Consider the following 18932-nt stretch of genomic DNA (forward strand, 5'->3'; position numbering starts at 1 on the left):
CGGGTGTCTGTTGTCTCTTGCATCCCTGAACATCTCATGATGTTTAACTCTACTGTGCAGCGAGGTGGAAGGATTTTCACAGCACTGGTGAGATCACATCTGGACGCTGGGTCCAGTTTGGGGCTCTGCAGTGCAGCGAGCCCCGTGGATGCTCAGAGCAGGGCTACAGCCCTCCAAGCAGGATTACAGACACCACGAAGTCCCACCCAGCCTAAATTATTCCCTGATTATGTTCATAGTGACTTCAGGATGATTTCTAATGCTTTTAATCCCATGGGGTCCCCACCTCTCATGGTGGTGGTATGTGTGGTGCTGGCGTGCATCCAGCAGCTATCCACGTGAAGATGAGCTAAGGCTTTGCATAGGTGACCTCGGTGAGTCCAAGTTATATGGGACCGAACCACCCCATCATGTCAAGCCACCATAGCGTGGACGCCAGAAGCTGAGTGAGCTTCAGCAGTTAATTTCTGTCCTCGCCTGAGGAGCGCGTGGGAAGAAACAGCAAAGGGCACAAATTCTGCCACCCCCAGCACCCCCCTCCCATGAGCCCGGCCGCTGCTCAGCCACCAAATCCCTTCCAGAGAATATTAATGAGAAGGGAAAAGAAAAAAAAAAAAATAAAAAGGAAAAAAAGCCCCGAATCCCATCCGGGGCTGTTGGTGGCCTCCGGAGCCTCCTTCCCCAGCTGCACCCCCCAGCTTCGGCTACCCCCACCCCACGCCACGGGATTTTCCTCCGCGGATCCACCGCGGCCGGGGATGCGCTGGGAGCGGGCGGCCGGGCCGGGACCGGTGCGCAGGAAGGGGCGGGAGCAGCGCGGAGCGACCGCGGCTGCTGCGGGCAGAGCCGGGCAGGACGAGGCGGGGGGGGTGGGGGGGTGGGGGGACCGCTACAGGTAGGAGACCGGCAGCACCGGGGGGAGCACGGGGGGATGCGGAGGGGCAGCCTGGGGAGCACCGGGAACGGTCGGGGAGGCAGTACCGGGACCGCGGAGAAGTGACCGGGGGCAGAACGGGGCGGGGGGGGCCGCATCGGGACCGTGGAAGGGCGAACGGGAGCAACACCGGGGGCAGCACCGGAGACGGCCGGGAGTAGGAATGGGGGTAGTACGGGGGGGATGCGGAGGGGCGGCCGGGGCGGTACCGGGAGCAGCCGCGGGGGGCGGGGGGAACACCGGAGGCAGCCGGGAGTAGTACCGGGGGGCAGCAGGGGGGATGCGGAGGGACGACCCGGGGCGACGGGGACGGCCCCGGGATCAGCAGCGGGGACAGCACGGGGAGATGCGGAGGGGCGACCCGGGGAGCACCGGGGACGGCCGAGGGGCAGCACCGGAGGACGGTGGGGGCATCGCGGGGGTCTCTGCCTGCCGTGCCTGGGTGCAAGGCCAAGGCTTGCTGGGTGCTTGCTGCCAGTGCAGCCCCCGTGGGTGATACTGTGGGGAGGGGGGCAGGGGGGGGGATCTCTGCTGATTCCAGCCCTTGGAGCAGGGGTGCCCTTTCCCAAAGCCACCTTGGATGGAGCGAGCTGAAGAGCTGCCGGACCCCGATCCCCAGGGGGGGAAAGAAGGGGAGACCCTGGGAGACCCCCTTGCAGGTGAGGAGCTCATTCCCTATGCCCCCCAGCTTTCACCCTCCCTCAAGGGATCGGGGTTGAGGTGGCAGAGCTCTGCTCTTGCCCTGCCTGTGCTTTTATTCACCATCCCCCACCGTGACGTGGTTTCCCTTCAAGAAATAAGACATTGCTCTTGTTTTCAACCCGCAGCAGGACGTGCCGCCAGAAGAACGAAGGAAGAACCAAACCTGAAGCGAGAAAGTGCTGAGCGAGGGGGAGGGCACGGGGTCGCGGCAGCGAAACGGGAAGGAAATGTTTTGGAGAGCCCTCGGCGGGAGGCAGCTCTTGAGAGTGAGACAGGGCCAGAAGGGGATAAACTCGTCCCTCATGGAAGAAACCAAAAGGTCCTCAAAGAATCCAAAGCCCAGTACAGAACTGCAACCAGGGAGAAAAAGTACACGTGCAACGAGTGTGGAAGAAGTTTTGGACAGAGCTCCAACCTTATCGTGCATCAGCGGATCCACACCGGAGAGAAACCTTATAAATGCCATGAATGTGGGAAGTGCTTCAGGCAGAGCTCAAACCTCATCGTCCACCAGAAGACTCACACGGGAGAAAAGCTCTACGAGTGCCCCAAGTGCCAGAAGTGCTTCCCAGACAGGTCGCTGCTCATCCGGCACAAGAGGGTCCATGTAGGAGAAAAACCTTTTAAATGCCAACAGTGTGGGAAAAGCTTCATTCACCAATCAAGACTTCTTGTCCATGAGAAGGTGCACGTAGGAGAACAACTCTACCAGTGTCCCAAGTGCGGGAAATGCTTCAGGGACAAATCAAAGTTCCTCCAGCATCAGCGGCGGCACGTGGGAGAACGTCGCTACAAGTGCTACGAGTGCGGGGAGGAGTTCGGGCAGAGCTCGGACCTCAACCTCCATCAGAGGATCCACGTGGAGGAGAAGCTCTACCAGTGCTCCACGTGTGAGAAATGCTTCAAGGACAGGTCCACCCTCATCAGGCACGAGACGGTGCACACAGGAGAGAAACCCTATAAATGCCACGAGTGCGGGAAGAGGTTCACCCGCAGCTCGGACATCATCGTCCATCAGCGGACACACACGGGGGAGAAACCCTTCGAGTGCTCCGAGTGCGGGAAGAGCTTCAGCCACCGGTCAAACCTTTTCCGACACCAGAGGATGCACACGGGGGAGAAGCCGTATAAGTGTGAAGAGTGCGGGAAGCGATTCGGGCAAAGCTCGGAGCTTATCGTCCACCAGCGGACCCACACCGGGGAGAAGCCCTACCACTGCTCCGAGTGCGAGAAGTTCTTCAGGGGGAGGTCAACCCTCTTCAGGCACGAGAGGCTGCACACGGGGATCAAGCCCTACGAATGCAGCGAGTGCGGGAAAAGCTTCGGGCAGAGCGGGGACCTCATCGCACATCAGCGTTTCCATACGGGTGAGAAGCCCTACCAGTGCTCCCAGTGCAGAAAGTTCTTCAGCAACAGATCCAGCCTCGTGCGGCATCAGCGGTTGCACGCGGGCGAGAAGCCCTACAAGTGTCACGAGTGCGAGAAGAGCTTCGGGCAGAGCTCGGACCTCATCGCTCACCAGCGAACCCACACCGGGGAGAAGCCCTACCCCTGCCCAGTATGTGGGAAGAGCTTCAGCAGGAGGTCCAACCTCATCGTGCATCAGAGGGTGCACAGAGGGCTTTGCAAGTGCCAGAAATGCGGGAGAAGCTTCCAGCCCAACTCACGTTTTGGCGTGGCGGTGGGGAAGGACTCTCTCCAGTGCCCCCAGTGTGCAGAGGGTTTCAAGGAGGGGTCAAACCCCATCGAACACCAGAGATAACGCTGGGGAGAAACGGCTTTGTAAGTGCTCGGAGCAGAGAAGGAGTTTTGGGAAGGGTTGAGACGTTGTATATGAAAGAGGAAAAAAAAAATTCAGCGCTTCTCCTAGGTAAAATTCTTCATTTTTAAAAACTGCAAAAGTGGAAAAAAAAAACCCACACACAAATGATCTAAAGTAGGCTGATCAGTAAATAATACACTTTTTTTTTTTTTCCTAATTATTTCCTCTTAGTATTGAGTTTACTCAAAGGGCTTGATGTGTTGGTCCGTGATCCACTCACTCCCATCACTCCCCAGTCAAACTGTCTGCTGTTTCAGGCTGTCCGTCATCCCATCATCATCTTTAAAGCTCTTCCTTAAATCCTTTGATGTTTTCCAGGCTGGGTACCCATCAGCACCCCAAAGATACTGTAGAACTCTGTCTTCCTCTAGACATCCCTCCCTCTCCCATGTATGTATACACCCTCAATAAAAAAAGGCCCTCTGTTTCTAAGGAATATCATGTTTTCCTTGGTATTTTTCTGCTAGCTAAATAGCTATATATTGAATTTTTATTTGCTCCTGTGTGGCAGGGAGAAGTTACTGCTGTTAAAAAGGAAAGAGAGGAAAATTGCAAAGAGCTTCATAAAGACGTTGGTGACCAGGGGATGGGAGCTGACTGTTGATAATCTAAGCGAAAACAGTGAGATCTTGGTGAAACCATGATTGCAGTGTCCGGGAACCAGCCCAGGGCCGGTCCTTGGCCCTTCCAGCTCTGCATCCTGGAGGAAAGCAAATTTGGGGGAAATTACACTTTCCCAACAGGCTTTTGGAGAGTTGGGTTTGGGGTTTTTTCTGAGGGAACGGGGTGGGGTTTTCTTGTTCCTGAGCTGGGGTTGAGCTTGGAAGCTACTCAGATTTGGTTAGTGGAGCCAAAACAAGCTTTGGTGCAGGAAACTCCAACTAAAGCCTGACCACAACTGGTGAAACTGGTCTCTTTGGCCAGACAGTTTCTGCCTCGGTTTCCAGAAGCGCCAGAACAATGTAACATACCCCAGACGACCACTGCGCTGTTTTACAGAGCATCACGGGATCTTAACCCACAGGAGGAGAATTATTTCTGCTGGATGCGTGGGTCATCTGGACAATGCATGCGACCCCCATTTCCCCGAGGACCCTGGTGAGATAAAGATGGGGCAATCGCCGGCGGGTGGTGACGAGAGCAGAGGCTCAGCTCAGAGCTGACCCAAGGATGAGGAAAGAAGGCAAAGGAGGTACCTGGGGACCACATTTCTGTTATGGAAAGGACTGTCAGAAGAGCGATGCACGCGAGCCACGCAGCGAATGCCAAGTCCATTCCGTGTGCTCACAAAAACACACATTATTTCATAAATAGGTTTATGTTTCACTCTAAAGCATAGATACAAGTATTTTCTCCCCCCCCATCCTTGCTGATTCCAATGTGGAACACACAGATCCCACACTTTCCATACGGCAGTGGCTGTTTCTTCTGTGCTTTTCCTTATGGATCCAGGAAGCTCTTGAGCTTTTTCTCCATCCTGTCTCTTTTTTTCCCCAGGGGCACTCTCTGGGTTGAATTATTCCAGGATTTCCTGCCGCTTAGTTGTCCCAAATGCTATTTCTTCGGTGGGTACAGTGACGTGGAGAGTTACAACACGGCAGCATCTCATGCGTGAGAAGGATTTAGCGTGTATTTAATTTTTTTCTCTCCTTTCAGACATCTCCAAGGACAGAAACAACCCCCTCCCACCACCACCCCCAATAATCTAGGGGGTGGCTCACCACCCACATGATGAGTTGTGGGTGTTTTTTTTTCCCATTGGCATACTTTTCCCTTGGTGAAGCGTGGGAGCTCCATCACCCCTGCAACCCCCCCACAACTCCCCAGAGTATTTTCAGTGATCCGCCCTGCGTTTGCCTTCTCTCTAGGTTCCAAAACCCCCATAAGAAGCCAGAGACACCCCCCCCAAAAAAAAAAAAAAAAAAAAAACCAAACAAACAACTGGGAAAGAGTTTAATTTTTTTTTTTGCAAGGGGAACTTTTCCCAACTCTGTGCTGGGCTGGTGCTGAGCATCCCAGGGCCGGTGCCAGATCCAGAACCCTCCGCCCCTGCACCCCCCCGCTACCCGCGGCCACCCCGGATGCCTGGGTGACCCCCCACCTGCAGACACCTGGGTCCCCATCCCAGCTCATTGTACCCCCCACTGCTCTCAGCGTGGACCCCTGGGGTTGTTGGGGAGTGGTTTTTAGAGGGATTGGTGACCCCCTTCCCACCCAGGACCACCCTTTACCTGCTGCCACATGGCTTGGGACCGTGTGTGGCCTTAGCGGGACCCTGGCATCCCTCCTTGGTGACCCCCCCCCCTGCCATCACGGATCATCTGCAGGGGGATCTGCCCCATCCTCTCACTGTGACCCACTGCCAGGTGGGGACATCACCAGGACATCAGACACACACACCCCCAAATCCTCCAACCCCACTGTGGGGTTACCAGCCTGGTTCTGCCGGAGGAGCGCCAGGCTCCATCTCAAGCCCAGATGTTCCCCCACCCCATGGGCTGCCCTCCTGGCTTGTCCTCCACCACGTGGTCCTTTGATTCCAGCAGGATTGGTGGTGCTGGAGATGCTGGATGCCCACCATGGTCCAGGGGAACCATCCCGCACTGTGGGTATGGAGATGTAGGCGACAGTCCCCTAATTTTGGGCACAGGCATGAAAGTTTTGGACCGGTACCATCAGCGTAGCCTCTGGGCTATGCCACAGAGCAGCTTCAGTTGCACACTGCAGCCATAGCACCAGTACTGAGGAAGTACTGGGACCAGTTTAACCCCAGCGCAATGAGAAGAGAAGCAGGCACACGGGCATGGAGGGTGCCTGAGATGTGGAGCTGCCAGCATCTTCATCCCCAGACTGCCGTGTCCTCCCAGTAAAACCCAACAGCCCCAGCATGGACCTCCCACTGGTGTTTCTCATGGTGGCACATTTATCCCACCCAAGACGCCAGCACAGACGACTGTCCTCCTGCAAGCAACAATGATGACCCAGAGCACACCAGCAAAGGAAAGAAATGGGTTATTTATTGAACATTGGATATAAATCGCCTCCGACGGTTTCCTTTTGGGACACTGATCCTTTCATGTTGTTTTTCTTTCACTGAAATCTCCTGTTTTTCCCTTGGATTGGGTGGAGCTGACACTCTCTCCACTCCCCAGCATCCACAGTGGAGATCTTTTGATTTTCTCCACCATTAAAAACATCTACACCTTCTGGAGAGAAAATGCTAATTCCGCTAACATTCCCCTAGTAATATAAAACTTCCTTAGATCTTTTTATCATCTGCACAAATATCTAATATGAAAATAAAAATCTCCCTAGGAACAACCAACCCATTTTTTAAGTCGAGGTTTAATGCATCGAGGCTGGACCTGTGATGGACACTTGGACAGGAGCTCAGCTAACCTTAAAAAAATATAACAGCAAGATGTTGGAAAAAAGAGGGGATAGGGTAATAGAAGGGGTCTTACCAGGGAGCAAACAGTTTGGACGAAGCTGCTGGAGGAGCAAAGTGAAGACTATTAAACGATCTACGCGACAATGTGAGGAATTAGGAGCAATTAGCCTTTCTCCATCACTGATGAACCCACGCTGTAGAGTTTAACTCTTTTCTTCCCCTGAGTAATCTCTGATATACAAAAAAAGAGGTTAAATCTCACATGGGAGGATGTCCCACACTGCTCTTGTTTCTTCTGGTCTTGCGTGATCTTGGTGCCAAGTCAAGCCAAGCTGTTTCTCCTCTTCCAGGCACTTGGGAGGTTTTTTCTCCTCTGCTTCATCTCTGCTGGTCAAGGAGGTCTGATGCCTCCTCAAGGGGCTTTGCACACTCAGAGCACGGGGACGAGCCATCTCCCACGCCCACGTTGCTGGGAGCATCGGTGCTGGAGTCTTCCTCTGAGCTCTTCCCACATTTTGAGCGTTCTCCAGTTCTCCGTCCTCTGTGTCCCCGCTGATGGACGATGAGGCTGGATTTTCTGGTGAACCTCTTCCCACACTCGGCGCAGGGGTAGGGCTTCTCCCCGGTATGGGTTCGCTGGTGAGCGATGAGGTCCGAGCTCTGCCCGAAGCTCTTCCCGCACTCGTGGCACTTGTAGGGCTTCTCCCCAGAATGCCATTTCTGGTGTTTAACCAGGCTGGATTTATTGCAGAAGAACTTCCCACACTTGGAGCAGTGGTAGGGCTTCTCCCCTGTGTGAAAGCGTTGGTGGGTGATAAGGTCCCCGCTCTGGCCGAAGCTCTTCCCACACTCGGAGCACTCATAGGGTTTCTCCCCCGTGTGCAACCGCTCATGCCTGAAGAGTCCGTACCTCCCCCGGAAGGATTTTTCACACTGGGAGCACTGGTAGGGCTTCTCCTCGGTGTGCGTTCGCTGATGGATGGTGAGCTCCGACCTCCGGGCAAAGGTTTTCCCACACTCGTGGCAGGTGAAGGGCTTCTCCCCTGTGTGTACGATCTGATGGGTGAAGAGATTGGACCGTTGGCTGAACCTCTTCCCGCACTCGGAGCATTCGAAGGGTTTCTCCCCCGTGTGAATCCGCTGATGGACAATGATGTCCGAGCTGCGGGTGAACCTCTTCCCGCACTCCAGACACTTGTAGGGCTTCTCTCCCGTGTGCACTCTCTCGTGCCTGATGAGGGTGGATCTGTCTTTGAAGAACTTCTCGCATGTCGAGCACTGGTAGGGTTTTTCCGCCATGTGGCTTTTCTGATGGGAACTGAGGTCCGAGCTCTTCCCAAACTCTTTTCCGCACTCTTGGCATTTAAAAGTCTTTCCTCCTCTGTGCAACCTCTGATGGCAAATGAGGTCTGACCTGTCCTGGAAGCATTTCTTGCAGTGGGAACATTCGTAAAGACTTTCTTCTGCAAAGAGATGCCGATCCCCCTCGCCCCAGGTGAATTCATCCTTCTGCTCCATCCCCGGGCATCCCTCCATCCCCCGGTTGCTCTCACAAGCTCTCCCATGGTTATTCCCTTCGGATTTTACCACCATTTCACCCACTTCAGCTCCATCAGGACATCCCTGCTCCATGCAGCATCCTTCATCCTCCCTCCGCATCCCGTCTCCTGCAGGGTTAAATGGAGGTTGAGTTATGTTTTGCCCCAGGATGGGATGGTACGCGATACATCAGAGACTGTTTCCAGGGACCGGTGAGGAGTCATGGGATGGAGGATGACTGCGGAGGGATGATTTCCAAAGGACCACCCCACCGGTACGATCCTCGCCCGTTGGTGGGGTGAAACGAAGGCAATGCCTGGTGGCGCCTCTCCCACACCCCAATTTCTCACCTGTTCGGATGCACCCAGGGACGCCCATCTCCTCTCTCGCTGTGGGACCAGGTGCCACTGTCTCTGCCTCTTCTTCCATCCAGAGGGTGATCTGGGGCTGGAAAGCCCTGTTTCAGGGGTGGGGAGGCAGACACGCTGCAGGCAGCGCTCCCTCCCCCAGGAATGCTATGGCCAAATCGCGGGTGGGACGCCCACTCTCCCCCAGGATTGGGGAATTATTTTCCACAACCCTGTCGATTGTGATGAGATCTACCCCCCGTCACCCAAAATCCCGCACCCCCCTCAGCGAATCTTTATCCTCTCCTTGGGGCAAACAATGCTGAAGGTCGCCGGACCCGGGGGTTGGGGGATGCGGTCCTGTCCCCCCCCCCGACTGTACCGGCTGGTCCCCGGGATGCTCAGCCTGGCTCGGCCCCACTCTGCCCACAGCAGATGCGGCCGTTCCGTGTTGCTGGCCGGGTTGCTGTGCTGAGGCACAGGAAAAAGCCAGGGGGGAGGTGGGGCGGGACAGTTCCGGCTGTGCTGAGGCTGTTTGGGAAATGTCTGTGCTTATTTAGCAGATCCCTTCATCGCTGGGCACTCTCCCTCCCTTGGCTGCAGATGGGAGAGGAGATGGGGACCGGCAAGATGCACCCCTGCAAAAAAAAATATCTGGGAGGATGAAAACACGATAAAGACTCTTCCGCTGCCTCGCTGCGGCAAAGAGAGAGGGCTGCAACAGGGCTTTGGGATTTTGTTCCCAACTAAACCGCATGGCATTCCCCATAACCCTTGATTTTCTGGAAGCGATGGGAATTGATGGTGTTTTCCCTGTCCCAAATGTCTTGAGGTTTGGACCTCAAGACGGAGGCAGTTTGCTTGATTGCCAGCCTGCAGGATGGCCTTACCTGCGCCAGTTGGGCTGGAAATGAGCTGATTTCTGTAACTCCTCTCCTGGGGGCATGCCGTCGAGCATAGGCTGGAACAAAAGCATCGCTGTGCCCCTCAGCAATGCACCAAGGGGGTCGGAGCGCTGCCCGTCTCCGTTGTACCCTTTGCTGCTTGCACACAACTTTAATAACCGGCTTATTTCCCACCCCACCACCTTCGCGGTGCCCATTCCACCCAGCACCTTGCACCCTCTCCCCAGTCCCTGCAGCACCTGGGCTGGGGCTGCCCGTGGGACCCGGAGCAGAGTTTTGCAAGGCAGTGGGGTGCTGAGCAGTGCAATGCAGTGGGGTGCTGGTCAAAGCACGCTGAACAGGTTGGAAAAGACCTTTAAGATCATTGCGTCCAACCATAAACCTGACACTTCCAAGTTTACCACTGAACCGTGGGGGCTTCATTCTGCTCCCTATCCCTCGTCTTCCAGCTCAGGGGGCTGGGTACCCCGAGAACAACTGGTCTTACTACTAAAAACTGAGGCAAAGAAGGCATTAACTACCTCAGCCTTTACATCATCCTTTGTCACTATGTTTCCCCCCGCATCCAATAAAGGATGGAGATTCTCCTTAGCCCTCCTTTTGTTGTTAATGTATTTATAGAAACATTTTTAATTGCCTTTAATGATAGCAGCCAGATTAATCTCTGGCTTAATCTAGTTGGGTTTTGGTCCTACTCATTTTGTCCCTGCATAACCTACATCTTGTGGACCCCTTCAGTTGCCTGCCCAGTCTTCTGGGGGCTTCACGGGGGTCTGTGGGGATGCACCCATAGCAGGGCATGGGTATGGGGGTAGTGGAGGGGCCATTCCGAGCTGTGGGGGGGTCCGAGAGGAGGAGGGAGGTACCGTGCCCAGCCCCAGGACGACTTAACGCCCAGTCCTTGGTCCCACAAGCTTCTCACCCCACAGTGCCCATCTCGAGTTCAACACCAAACTGCGGAGCAGCAGCAGCAGCCACAGCAATCAATCTTGCTAAATATCACCCTAAAAGAGCCCCAGGTGGGGAAATTCTTTCTCCACTCAGAAGGTTCCTCTGCTGCTGCACCTAAAGCCCCTCGGTTACCAAGATGCTTTCCCACACTCAGCCCAATCCCAAAAAGAAGCAACGAGCCGCAGCCGCCTGTCCTGAGTGCCCAGCAAGGAAGGGGATTAGGGAAAGACCAATCAGTCTTGGTCCCAACAGGACTGTGTGGTGTAGAAGGATGCTGAGAGAGCAGGGGCATCCTGGGGACAGGGGGTGCTGGCAAAGCTTGGGTCTCCCCAGAAGGAAGAGAAGGGGGTGCCTGAGTTGTGAGTGCCCCCCGCCTCCGCCCCCCCACTCCCCGTGCTCATCCTGCAGGGAGCTGCCCCCAGGCTCCTGCTCCAACCACTGCTCCAAGTGCGCTGGCTGCAAATGCCCTTCGCGGGCAGGCAGGAATCAGGACAAAAAGCCCCCAGGAACCAGCACGGCCACACTCCATGGTCACCCACAAAGCTTTATTGAAGGCCATGGTGCTGTGCCTGGGCAGGGTGGGCTTGGGCAGGGCAGAGAGGGACATGTGCTGCTGCGGGATGGAGGAGAGGAGAGCCAGGAGTGTCTGCAGAAGGGCAGGGGCTCTGCTCTGGAATTCTTCATGACCACAGGCGCTTTGGGGTGTGGCTACAAGGAGAGACAAGAACTGGTCACATCCCACAGCCAGTCCCCAGCACCTCTGGGCAGGGGAGAGGGTCCAGGCGTGGGCTGGTGTCCCTGAGCTGCTCGCCCTCCCAAGCACATCGCCTTGGGCTTTCCCAGAGCCAGGGGATGCAGGGATGGAGAAGACGGGCAAGGAGGGATAGGGCTGAGCACAGAGTGGACAGAACAGGACACCACACCGTGCCACCGCTCATGGAGACTCACACTGCAGTGCTGCCTCTTGTTACTCTAGAAAGCAAAAACAAAGCAATTCGTCATCAGTGGGGACAGCTTCTAATCCCACGGCTGCTCCCACAGCGGGAGGCAAAGCTCTGGCAGACCTCCAACTCCTTTTTTTTTCAAGAGTTGAAAAAGACCCCCAAACCCAAGGAATGGCTCCCTCCAGCCTATCCCCCCATCAGCCCACCCAGGCACTCTGGAGTTCAGCCGTAACTTCAGGAGCCATCCAAACCCACGTCCCTCCCAGGGGGGCTCCTTTGACAGGAGGTTTTGCTGGGGGAAGGGGCCACAAGGACTCACCCAGCTCTCGGGACTGCAGCACTGAAAAGCAAAGGCAGAGGAAGAGGGGGTCAGGACAGCAGCTTGCTTCATCCCTGGGAACATCTCAAGAGGGTCTCTTGCACCTTCCCACCAGCCAGAGATAGTCTGGCCGTGCTCCCTGTCCTCCCACCCACACCCCACCGTGTGTCCTTGTGCCCTTCCTTCCTTTGCCCAGAGAGCTTTTTGGTGAAGGCAAAACATTCTTCTGACACCACTTACCTTTCCTTCTCCACAGATAAGCACTGAGGCCAAGGAACACAGCTGAAAGCACGAGGAGCACCCCCACACCAACCATCCAGGGACGGGCATTGTGGAAAAAGGGAGCTGAGAAACAAAACCATCAGCAGGAAAAGGGATGGTTTCACAGTCCCGTGTTTGAGCAGCAGAAGAACAAAAAGACAAACGCCCCAAAGCTCGAGCTCACAAGCCCCTTGTCCTGGGAGCCCTGGCCTCAAGGGGACATAGTCCTCTCTCTCCCCTGCACATACCAATGCTCACCTGAAGCGCACGAGGCTCCGGTTCTCTCGTGCCCTAAAACTGCTGTGAAGGTGCACAGCCCTCCCGTGCCCCCACACCCCACACCTTGCACTGGGAACCCCAGATCAAAGCTGCTCAAAGCAACGCAGCAAACCCCAGCCCTGCTGCCGGCGCCGCAGGGTCTGGCTGCCATCGTTGCACCTGAGATGTGCAGGGACGTCTCCTGCTCCTGGTTGAGGCGGCTGTTCCTGACCACGCAGGACCATTTCCCATCTCTGTTCCCATCGGTCACAATGATGACATCTTCGGTGTCAAACAGGCCCCTCTCATCAAAGGAATATCTCTGGGAGACCGAGGGGAGATGCTGCCCACCGGGATCTTTCCACAGCACCTCAGGTCGTGGGTACCAGCCGGCCGATCGACACACCACCCGGATGCCTCCGTCCTCGTAAGCTTCCAGGGAGAGCTGAGGGCCAGAGCCTGTGGCTGGGGAAGAGCCCGTGGTTGGGGTCAGTGTGGGATGGACTCAACTCAAAGGTGATGACCGAATCCGATAGCAGACACATCACAGGTCCCACTGGGGCTGCAGGACCGTCCACCAAAACCACCCCAACTTGTACGGACACTGGAGAGTGTTGATGCCAAACGACCCCAGATCTCCCACAAAACAGCCTGGCAAAGGAACAACAGCTGCTCAGCACCTGGTCCCCACGGCCTTCACAACATCACCAGGACACCCTTCGCAGACACTGCGCACACCCAGCAAAGCCACCACATCCATGTGGCTCTGCCCCAAAAACACCTCCAGCACCACCTGCGTGCTCCCTCCTGGGCAGGCACTGCAGGCAACAGCCCCCTCGCACCCCACCTCTTTCAACGGCTCCTGTCCTTCGGCACCTCATCCACACACCTGAGGATGGGACAGAGCTCTGGGAGGGACACACAAACCCAGGGACACCCACACCGGACACAAACCTGACACCTCCAGATCCACCGTAGCTTCTCCATAAGAGGCACCATCTCTCACAGTGCAGACGTAATAACCCTCATCCGAGGGTCTCAACCCAGAGATTCGCAAGTCCAGGCGTCCCCTGGAGAGACCATCTCTGACCAACTCTGTCCTCCCAACATATTCCTCCATCTGGTCCCCATACAGGTCCTCTCCATTTCGGTAGCGGTGCACTATTTCAGAGACCTGGTGCCGGATCCACCTGATGTCCAAGCTCCGAGCCTCCATGCTGGGAAACAAGTGACATGGCAACACGACGTCCTGCCCCACGGTGACACGGAGAGGGTGGCCTGGTCCCACCACACTGAAGTTTGCTTGGTGATGGAGAAGGACACAGAGACACAGAGATTGCGCCTATGTTAATTTAGGGGTGTTGCATGGCAAGGGGCGAGCTTGGCGTGACCTTGGTGCACGCTCCATCCCACGGGCGTTGCTTTGCCCTCCCCATGGTCCAAAGACACTGGAGAAAGTGGCGAGGGAGTGGGAGGACTGGAAGGAGAAGGAGGTTTCCTGGGAGGGGGAACGTGCTCCAGAAAACGACCTCCACCCCAGCCAGCCCTGCTGCAAGCCAGAAACGTTTGAGGGGAGCGGTGCAGGATGGGACCAAAGGTGCCCCCAGGGCAAGGGACGTATTGCAGAAAGAGCCCAAGGCAAAGCCAAACCCATGCGGGGCCCAGCTCTGGGCTGGGCTCCCCCCACCCCCCGGCACCTCCCCTGCCCCACAGCTGCCCCCCAGAGTGGGTAAAAGCCCCCCCAGCCCTGCAGGATCCCTACCTGAGCCCAGCCGCAGGACGTGCAGAGTCACCAAATAACTCAGGAGGCCCCCGGGGCTCGCGGGGAGCCACATCTGCGTCTGGAGCTGGAGAAGAGGGAGGGGAAGGGAGGCAGAGGGAGGGCGATGGGGGGTTACAGCTGGCGGAGAGGGGATGGGGGAGAAGGGCTGCACCTGCCCCCAAAGAGGCTCCAGAAATCCCACCAAACCACCTGCACCAGCACCCCAACGGCAGAACAAACCGTTGCTCCAGGGCCGGACGGGACCACACACGGCTGCCCGGTGCAGCCCCCTGCTCTGCCCCACTCCCCCTCACCAGCATTTATTCCAAATCCCTGACAAGACTCGAAAGGAAAGGAAATATTCTAAATTCCCTGTGAAAAGTCACCCACCTGATTTGCACGATTTGCGGAAGGCACCAGGCTGCCCAATAAATCCAGTCATTGCCGTTTCAGTTTCAGAATTCCTGCCTGTGGGAGTTTCCACCAGGCAGCTCCTCGCTCACTTCCCGTCTCCTGGCTGGATGGGGAAGAGAATGTGAAGACAAAGGCAAAGCATCATGGTTCCGGGTAAGGACATTCTACTGGGACAGCAAAGGGAGAGGGAAACAACAACAGTACTTAACAGATTATACACAATTGGTGATACACAACGCAGGTTCTCACTCAACGACCCCTACAACTCAGACAGCACGCTCAGACCCCTCCCAAAGCCGGACCATCTTCGAGCCACTCCCCGACTAGCCCCCCCTTCTATGCTGAGCATGATGTCGCATGGTAGGGAATACCCCCTTTGGGTAGTTTGGGTCACCTGTCCTGGCTCTGTCCCATCCCAGCTTCTAGTGAAATTTAACTCTATCCTAGCTGAACCCAGGATAGGGAGGGACTTCAAGCTCCATCCCCCACATACAATGAGCTGAGGTTCCGCATCCAGGTCACCAAGTCTGGAGTCATAAAATAAACCTCCAAGCACAAAACAGCAAAGGGAAACCAACAGCCTCCCCAGTCCCACCTGGATGGGAGCTGCTGAAGGTGGCTTTTCCCAGAGCTGCACCTCTCCCGGCAGCCTGTGCTGGGGAACAGCACCAGGACAGGTTTGGCACCCAGAAATACCTGTTTCCTTTCCCAAAAAGGGCTGATTGTCTTGTGCATGACCACTGTCACTGAAGCAAGGAGCAAACCCCCAACCAGACCCCAGGGAATTGTCCACCCGAGCCAGTTGCACTGGGTCCATCTCTTGGGGTTCTTTGGTGTTTCAGGACATTGGGTCTGTTCTGGAGTGAAAGGCAGGAGCCCCTCAGTCCTCGGAAAGGAAAAAGGAGAAAAAGAAAGGCACAAGAAGGCTGTTTGTTTGGGGTGATGGTGCAAAACTTGGAGCTTCGTTGTGATGTTGGGCCATCCAGGAGGAGCCCAGCAGCGTCCCTGCAGCCCGATAAGAGCTGGGAGCTCGTGGGGAGTGGGGGAGAAGGGGACAAGATGCGGGGGTGTGTGGGTTTGAAGTGTTGGGACATGCCAGCTGTGCCCTGTCCCTTTGCCCTGTCCCCTCGGGGACCTCAGATCCCAGGGGAGGACGTGTCCCCCGCTGTCCCCACCCTCCCATCCCCATGCAGGGGCAGCCCATCCCCAAAAGAAGGGGTGCAGGGGGGTGCAAGGGGCTGCACCCAGAGCAGGGTATGGGGATGGAGGTCCCAGGGGCCATTCTGGGAGCTGGGGAGGGGGAGCAGGGCGAGCCCCATCTACCCCAGGGCTGTCGGGGAGCCCGGACCCAAATCCAGGGGGGGTCTGGGAAAAGAAGAAAGGAGGGGGAGAGGCAGAAAGATGGCCCGCAAACCCCCACAGGTCGGTGAAGTGGGGGGGGGGGGTCACATCCTCAGCCCCATCCCATGCCCTGCCGGTCTTGACCACCCCCTGCCCCTGATCCCAGCACCACCCCACCCCATCCCACTGCCCCCAGCTCTGCTGCAGCACCAAACCCCAGAGCAGCAGCAGCAGCCACAGCAATCAACATTGCTAAATATCACCCTAAAAGAGCCCCAGGTGGGGAAATTCTTTCTCCACTCAGAAGGTTCCTCTGCTGCTGCACCTAAAGCCCCTCGGTTACCAAGATGCTTTCGCACACTCAGCCCCATCCCCAAAAGCAGCAACGAGCCGCAGCCGCCTGTCCCGAGTGCCCAGCAAGGAAGGGGATTAGGGAAAGACCAATCAGTCTTGGTCCCAACAGGACTGTGTGGTGTAGAAGGATGCTGAGAGAGCAGGGGCATCCTGGGGACAGGGGGTGCTGGCAAAGTTTGGGTCTCCCCAGAAGGAAGAGAAGGGGGTGCCTGAGTTGTGAGTGCCCCCCGCCTCCGCCCCCCACTCCCCGTGCTCATCCTGCAGGGAGCTGCCCCCAGGCTCCTGCTCCAACCACTGCTCCAACTGCGCTGGCTGCAAATGCCCTTCGCGGGCAGGCAGGAATCAGGACAAAAAGCCCCCAGGAACCAGCACGGCCACACTCCATGGTCACCCACAAAGCTTTATTGAAGGCCATGGTGCTGTGCCTGGGCAGGGTGGGCTTGGGCAGGGCAGAGAGGGACATGTGCTGCTGCGGGATGGAGGAGAGGAGAGCGGGCAGTGTCTGCAGCAGGGCAGGGGCTGTCCGGGGCTGCGGTGGGGATGGAAGGGGGGCAGAGGGTCTAGGAGGTGCTGTCCCTCAGGCACAATAAAATATTCCATGTCCCCACCCAAAACCAGGGTCGGATGATCTCTGCATTGAAGGAGGCTGGTGGGAAAGTGAAGATCTCAACCCCACTCTCGGCATCGATGAAAGTCACCAGCCCCTGCGTGCAGTCCAGACAGACCCAGAGTCTCCTGGGGACCCGGCCCAGGGAGGTGCGAGGAGAGGTGAGAGACACAAACTGCCCTGACATGTGCCGTACCCCCCAGATCCCTATTGCAGGGCTCGGGTCCAGATACCAATTCCTGTTCACAGAGTCCCTGGCCACCCCCACAGCCCACCAGGAATCACCTCCCACCTTCCCCTTCACCTCCACCCCCCAGCAGTGCCTCCCCTCCCTGAACCCCTCCTGGCCCAGCACACAGCACCAATATGTAAATCTCTCAGGGGTGTTGGGCAGGTCCTGCCGTGCTCTTCCCCATCTCACACTTCTCCCATCCGCTGACAGGACAAGTTCAGGATGAGCCGAGTCTGGATCGAGGGTCACCACGTCTGCAGGGGACAGGAGGAGCCAGAGCATCAGGGGCAGAGCTGTGTTCTGGGCAGGGTTTGAGCACCCTGGGGCCAGGCTCTGCCCCGTGGGGCAGCACACGGGGCATCTCCTTCCTCCTAGAGATGCCCATCACGGGGCCAGCCCCAGCACGGCCACGGCCCAGCTGGGTCCCCTGGGAACAGGCAACGGTGGGGCTGCAGCCCCAGCAGGGAGGAGCAGCATGGGGAGGCAGTGGCTGGGTCTGGGCAGTGCACGGGCTCTCAGGGGGGTGGCAGAGGGCTCCTCTTGGCCCCAGGGATGCCACTCACAATGCCTTGGAAAGGCAAGAAAACGCGCTGGAGAACAGGCTAGTGCCCTGCTCGGGGGTGTCTGAGTCACCAAACACACCCAGGCACGGCCAGTCCCGGGCACTGCCCAGCCCAGATGCCCCTTGCACACAAGCACAGGGAGGAGACCCACCCAGAATGGCACTAAAATACGGGATTACCTGGATTGTGGGGAAGCAGAAACTTTCTCCAGGCTAGAAGGAGAGACAAGAGCTGGTCACATCCCCCAGCTGGTCCCCAGCACCTCTGGGCAGGGGCGAGGGTCCAGGCGTGGGCTGGTGTCCCCGAGCTGCCCACCCTGCCAGGCACATCGCCTTGGGCTTTCCCAGAGCCAGGGGATGCAGGGATGGAGAGGACGGGCAAGGAGGGAAAGGGCCGAGCACAGAGCACCCGGGACAGGACCCCACACTGTTCCACTGCACATGGAGACTCACCCATGAGAGCTGCATCTTGTTCCTCTGGAAAGCAAAATCAAAATCACTAGAGTGATCAGAAGGGATGGGATCTCATCCCATGACTACTCCTACTGGAGCAGGAAAAGCTCAGGCAGACCCCAAACTGCTTGTTTGGAAGTGGGAGAACACACACAAACCCCAAGAATGGCTCCCTGCCAGCTTGGTCACATCCCACGGCTGGTGCCCAGGGCTCTGGGCAGGGCAGAGGGGACAACGTGAATCTGGTGTCCCCGAGCTGCCCACCCTGCCAGGCACATCGCCTTGGGCTTTCCCAGAGCCAGGGGATGCAGGGATGGAGAGGACGGGCAAGGAGGGAAAGGGCTGAGCACAGAATCCCTGGGAAAGGACCCCACGCCATGCTGGAGCTCATGGAGACTCACCCAGTGCTGCATCTCGTTCCTCTGGAAAGCAAAACCAAAAGCAATAAGTGATCACAGGGGGCAGCTGCTCATCCCATGTATGCACCCGCTGGAGCACACATAGGTCAGGCAGGTTCCTTAATTATTCTTTTGGGGGAGCACAAAAGACCTCTAAAAGCCAGGAATGGCTCTCTGCTAGCCTGGTCATGTCCCAGAGCTGGTAAAGTCATAACAAGACATGGAGAGAGGGGACAACCCTGTGCTGGTCTCTCAGAGCTGCCCACCCTGCCAGGCACATCGCCTTGGGCTTTCCCAGAGGCAGGGGATGCAGGGATGGAGAGGACGGGCAAGGAGGGAAAGGGCCCAGCACAGAGCACCCGGGACAGGACCCCACACCGTGACAGAGCTCACAGACACTCACCCATGAGAGCTGCATCTCGTTCCTCTGGAAAGC

General features: G+C 57.0%; 3 protein-coding genes across 4 annotated transcripts; 1 reads left to right on the forward strand and 2 right to left on the reverse strand.

Annotated features, from left to right (window-relative positions):
* The first annotated feature begins 1407 nt into the window (after positions 1–1407).
* Positions 1408–3528, forward strand: LOC129198308 (zinc finger protein OZF-like). The gene is made up of 2 exons (XM_054807492.1): positions 1408–1593; positions 1762–3528. The coding sequence occupies exons 1-2, from the start codon at positions 1515–1517 to the stop codon at positions 3396–3398; spliced, it is 1716 nt and encodes a 571-aa protein (XP_054663467.1). The 5' UTR covers positions 1408–1514; the 3' UTR covers positions 3399–3528.
* A 2563-nt stretch (positions 3529–6091) lies between these two features.
* On the reverse strand, positions 6092–9217 carry LOC129198326 (zinc finger protein OZF-like). Its single transcript, XM_054807529.1, has 3 exons — positions 9118–9217; positions 8739–8835; positions 6092–8516 (listed from the first exon to the last, which is right to left on the reverse strand). The coding sequence occupies exons 2-3, from the start codon at positions 8815–8817 to the stop codon at positions 7228–7230; spliced, it is 1368 nt and encodes a 455-aa protein (XP_054663504.1). The 5' UTR covers positions 8818–8835; positions 9118–9217; the 3' UTR covers positions 6092–7227.
* A 1904-nt stretch (positions 9218–11121) lies between these two features.
* LOC129198352 (butyrophilin subfamily 3 member A2-like) lies at positions 11122–15464 on the reverse strand. 2 transcript variants are annotated; one of them, XM_054807598.1, is made up of 8 exons: positions 14759–15464; positions 14526–14652; positions 14136–14220; positions 13328–13675; positions 12554–12838; positions 12095–12199; positions 11855–11875; positions 11122–11563 (listed from the first exon to the last, which is right to left on the reverse strand). In XM_054807598.1, exons 3-8 carry the CDS (start codon positions 14206–14208, stop codon positions 11559–11561), a joined length of 837 nt encoding a protein of 278 aa, XP_054663573.1. In that variant the 5' UTR covers positions 14209–14220; positions 14526–14652; positions 14759–15464; the 3' UTR covers positions 11122–11558. The 2 variants fall into 2 exon arrangements, with proteins under 2 accessions (XP_054663573.1, XP_054663571.1); XM_054807596.1 differs by having other exon boundaries at positions 11122–11299; positions 11540–11563; positions 14526–15464.
* Positions 15465–18932: the final 3468 nt, after the last annotated feature.

This window comes from Grus americana, chromosome 32 (assembly GCF_028858705.1).
Source record: "Grus americana isolate bGruAme1 chromosome 32, bGruAme1.mat, whole genome shotgun sequence".
In the NCBI taxonomy this organism is placed as follows: Eukaryota; Metazoa; Chordata; class Aves; order Gruiformes; family Gruidae; genus Grus; species Grus americana.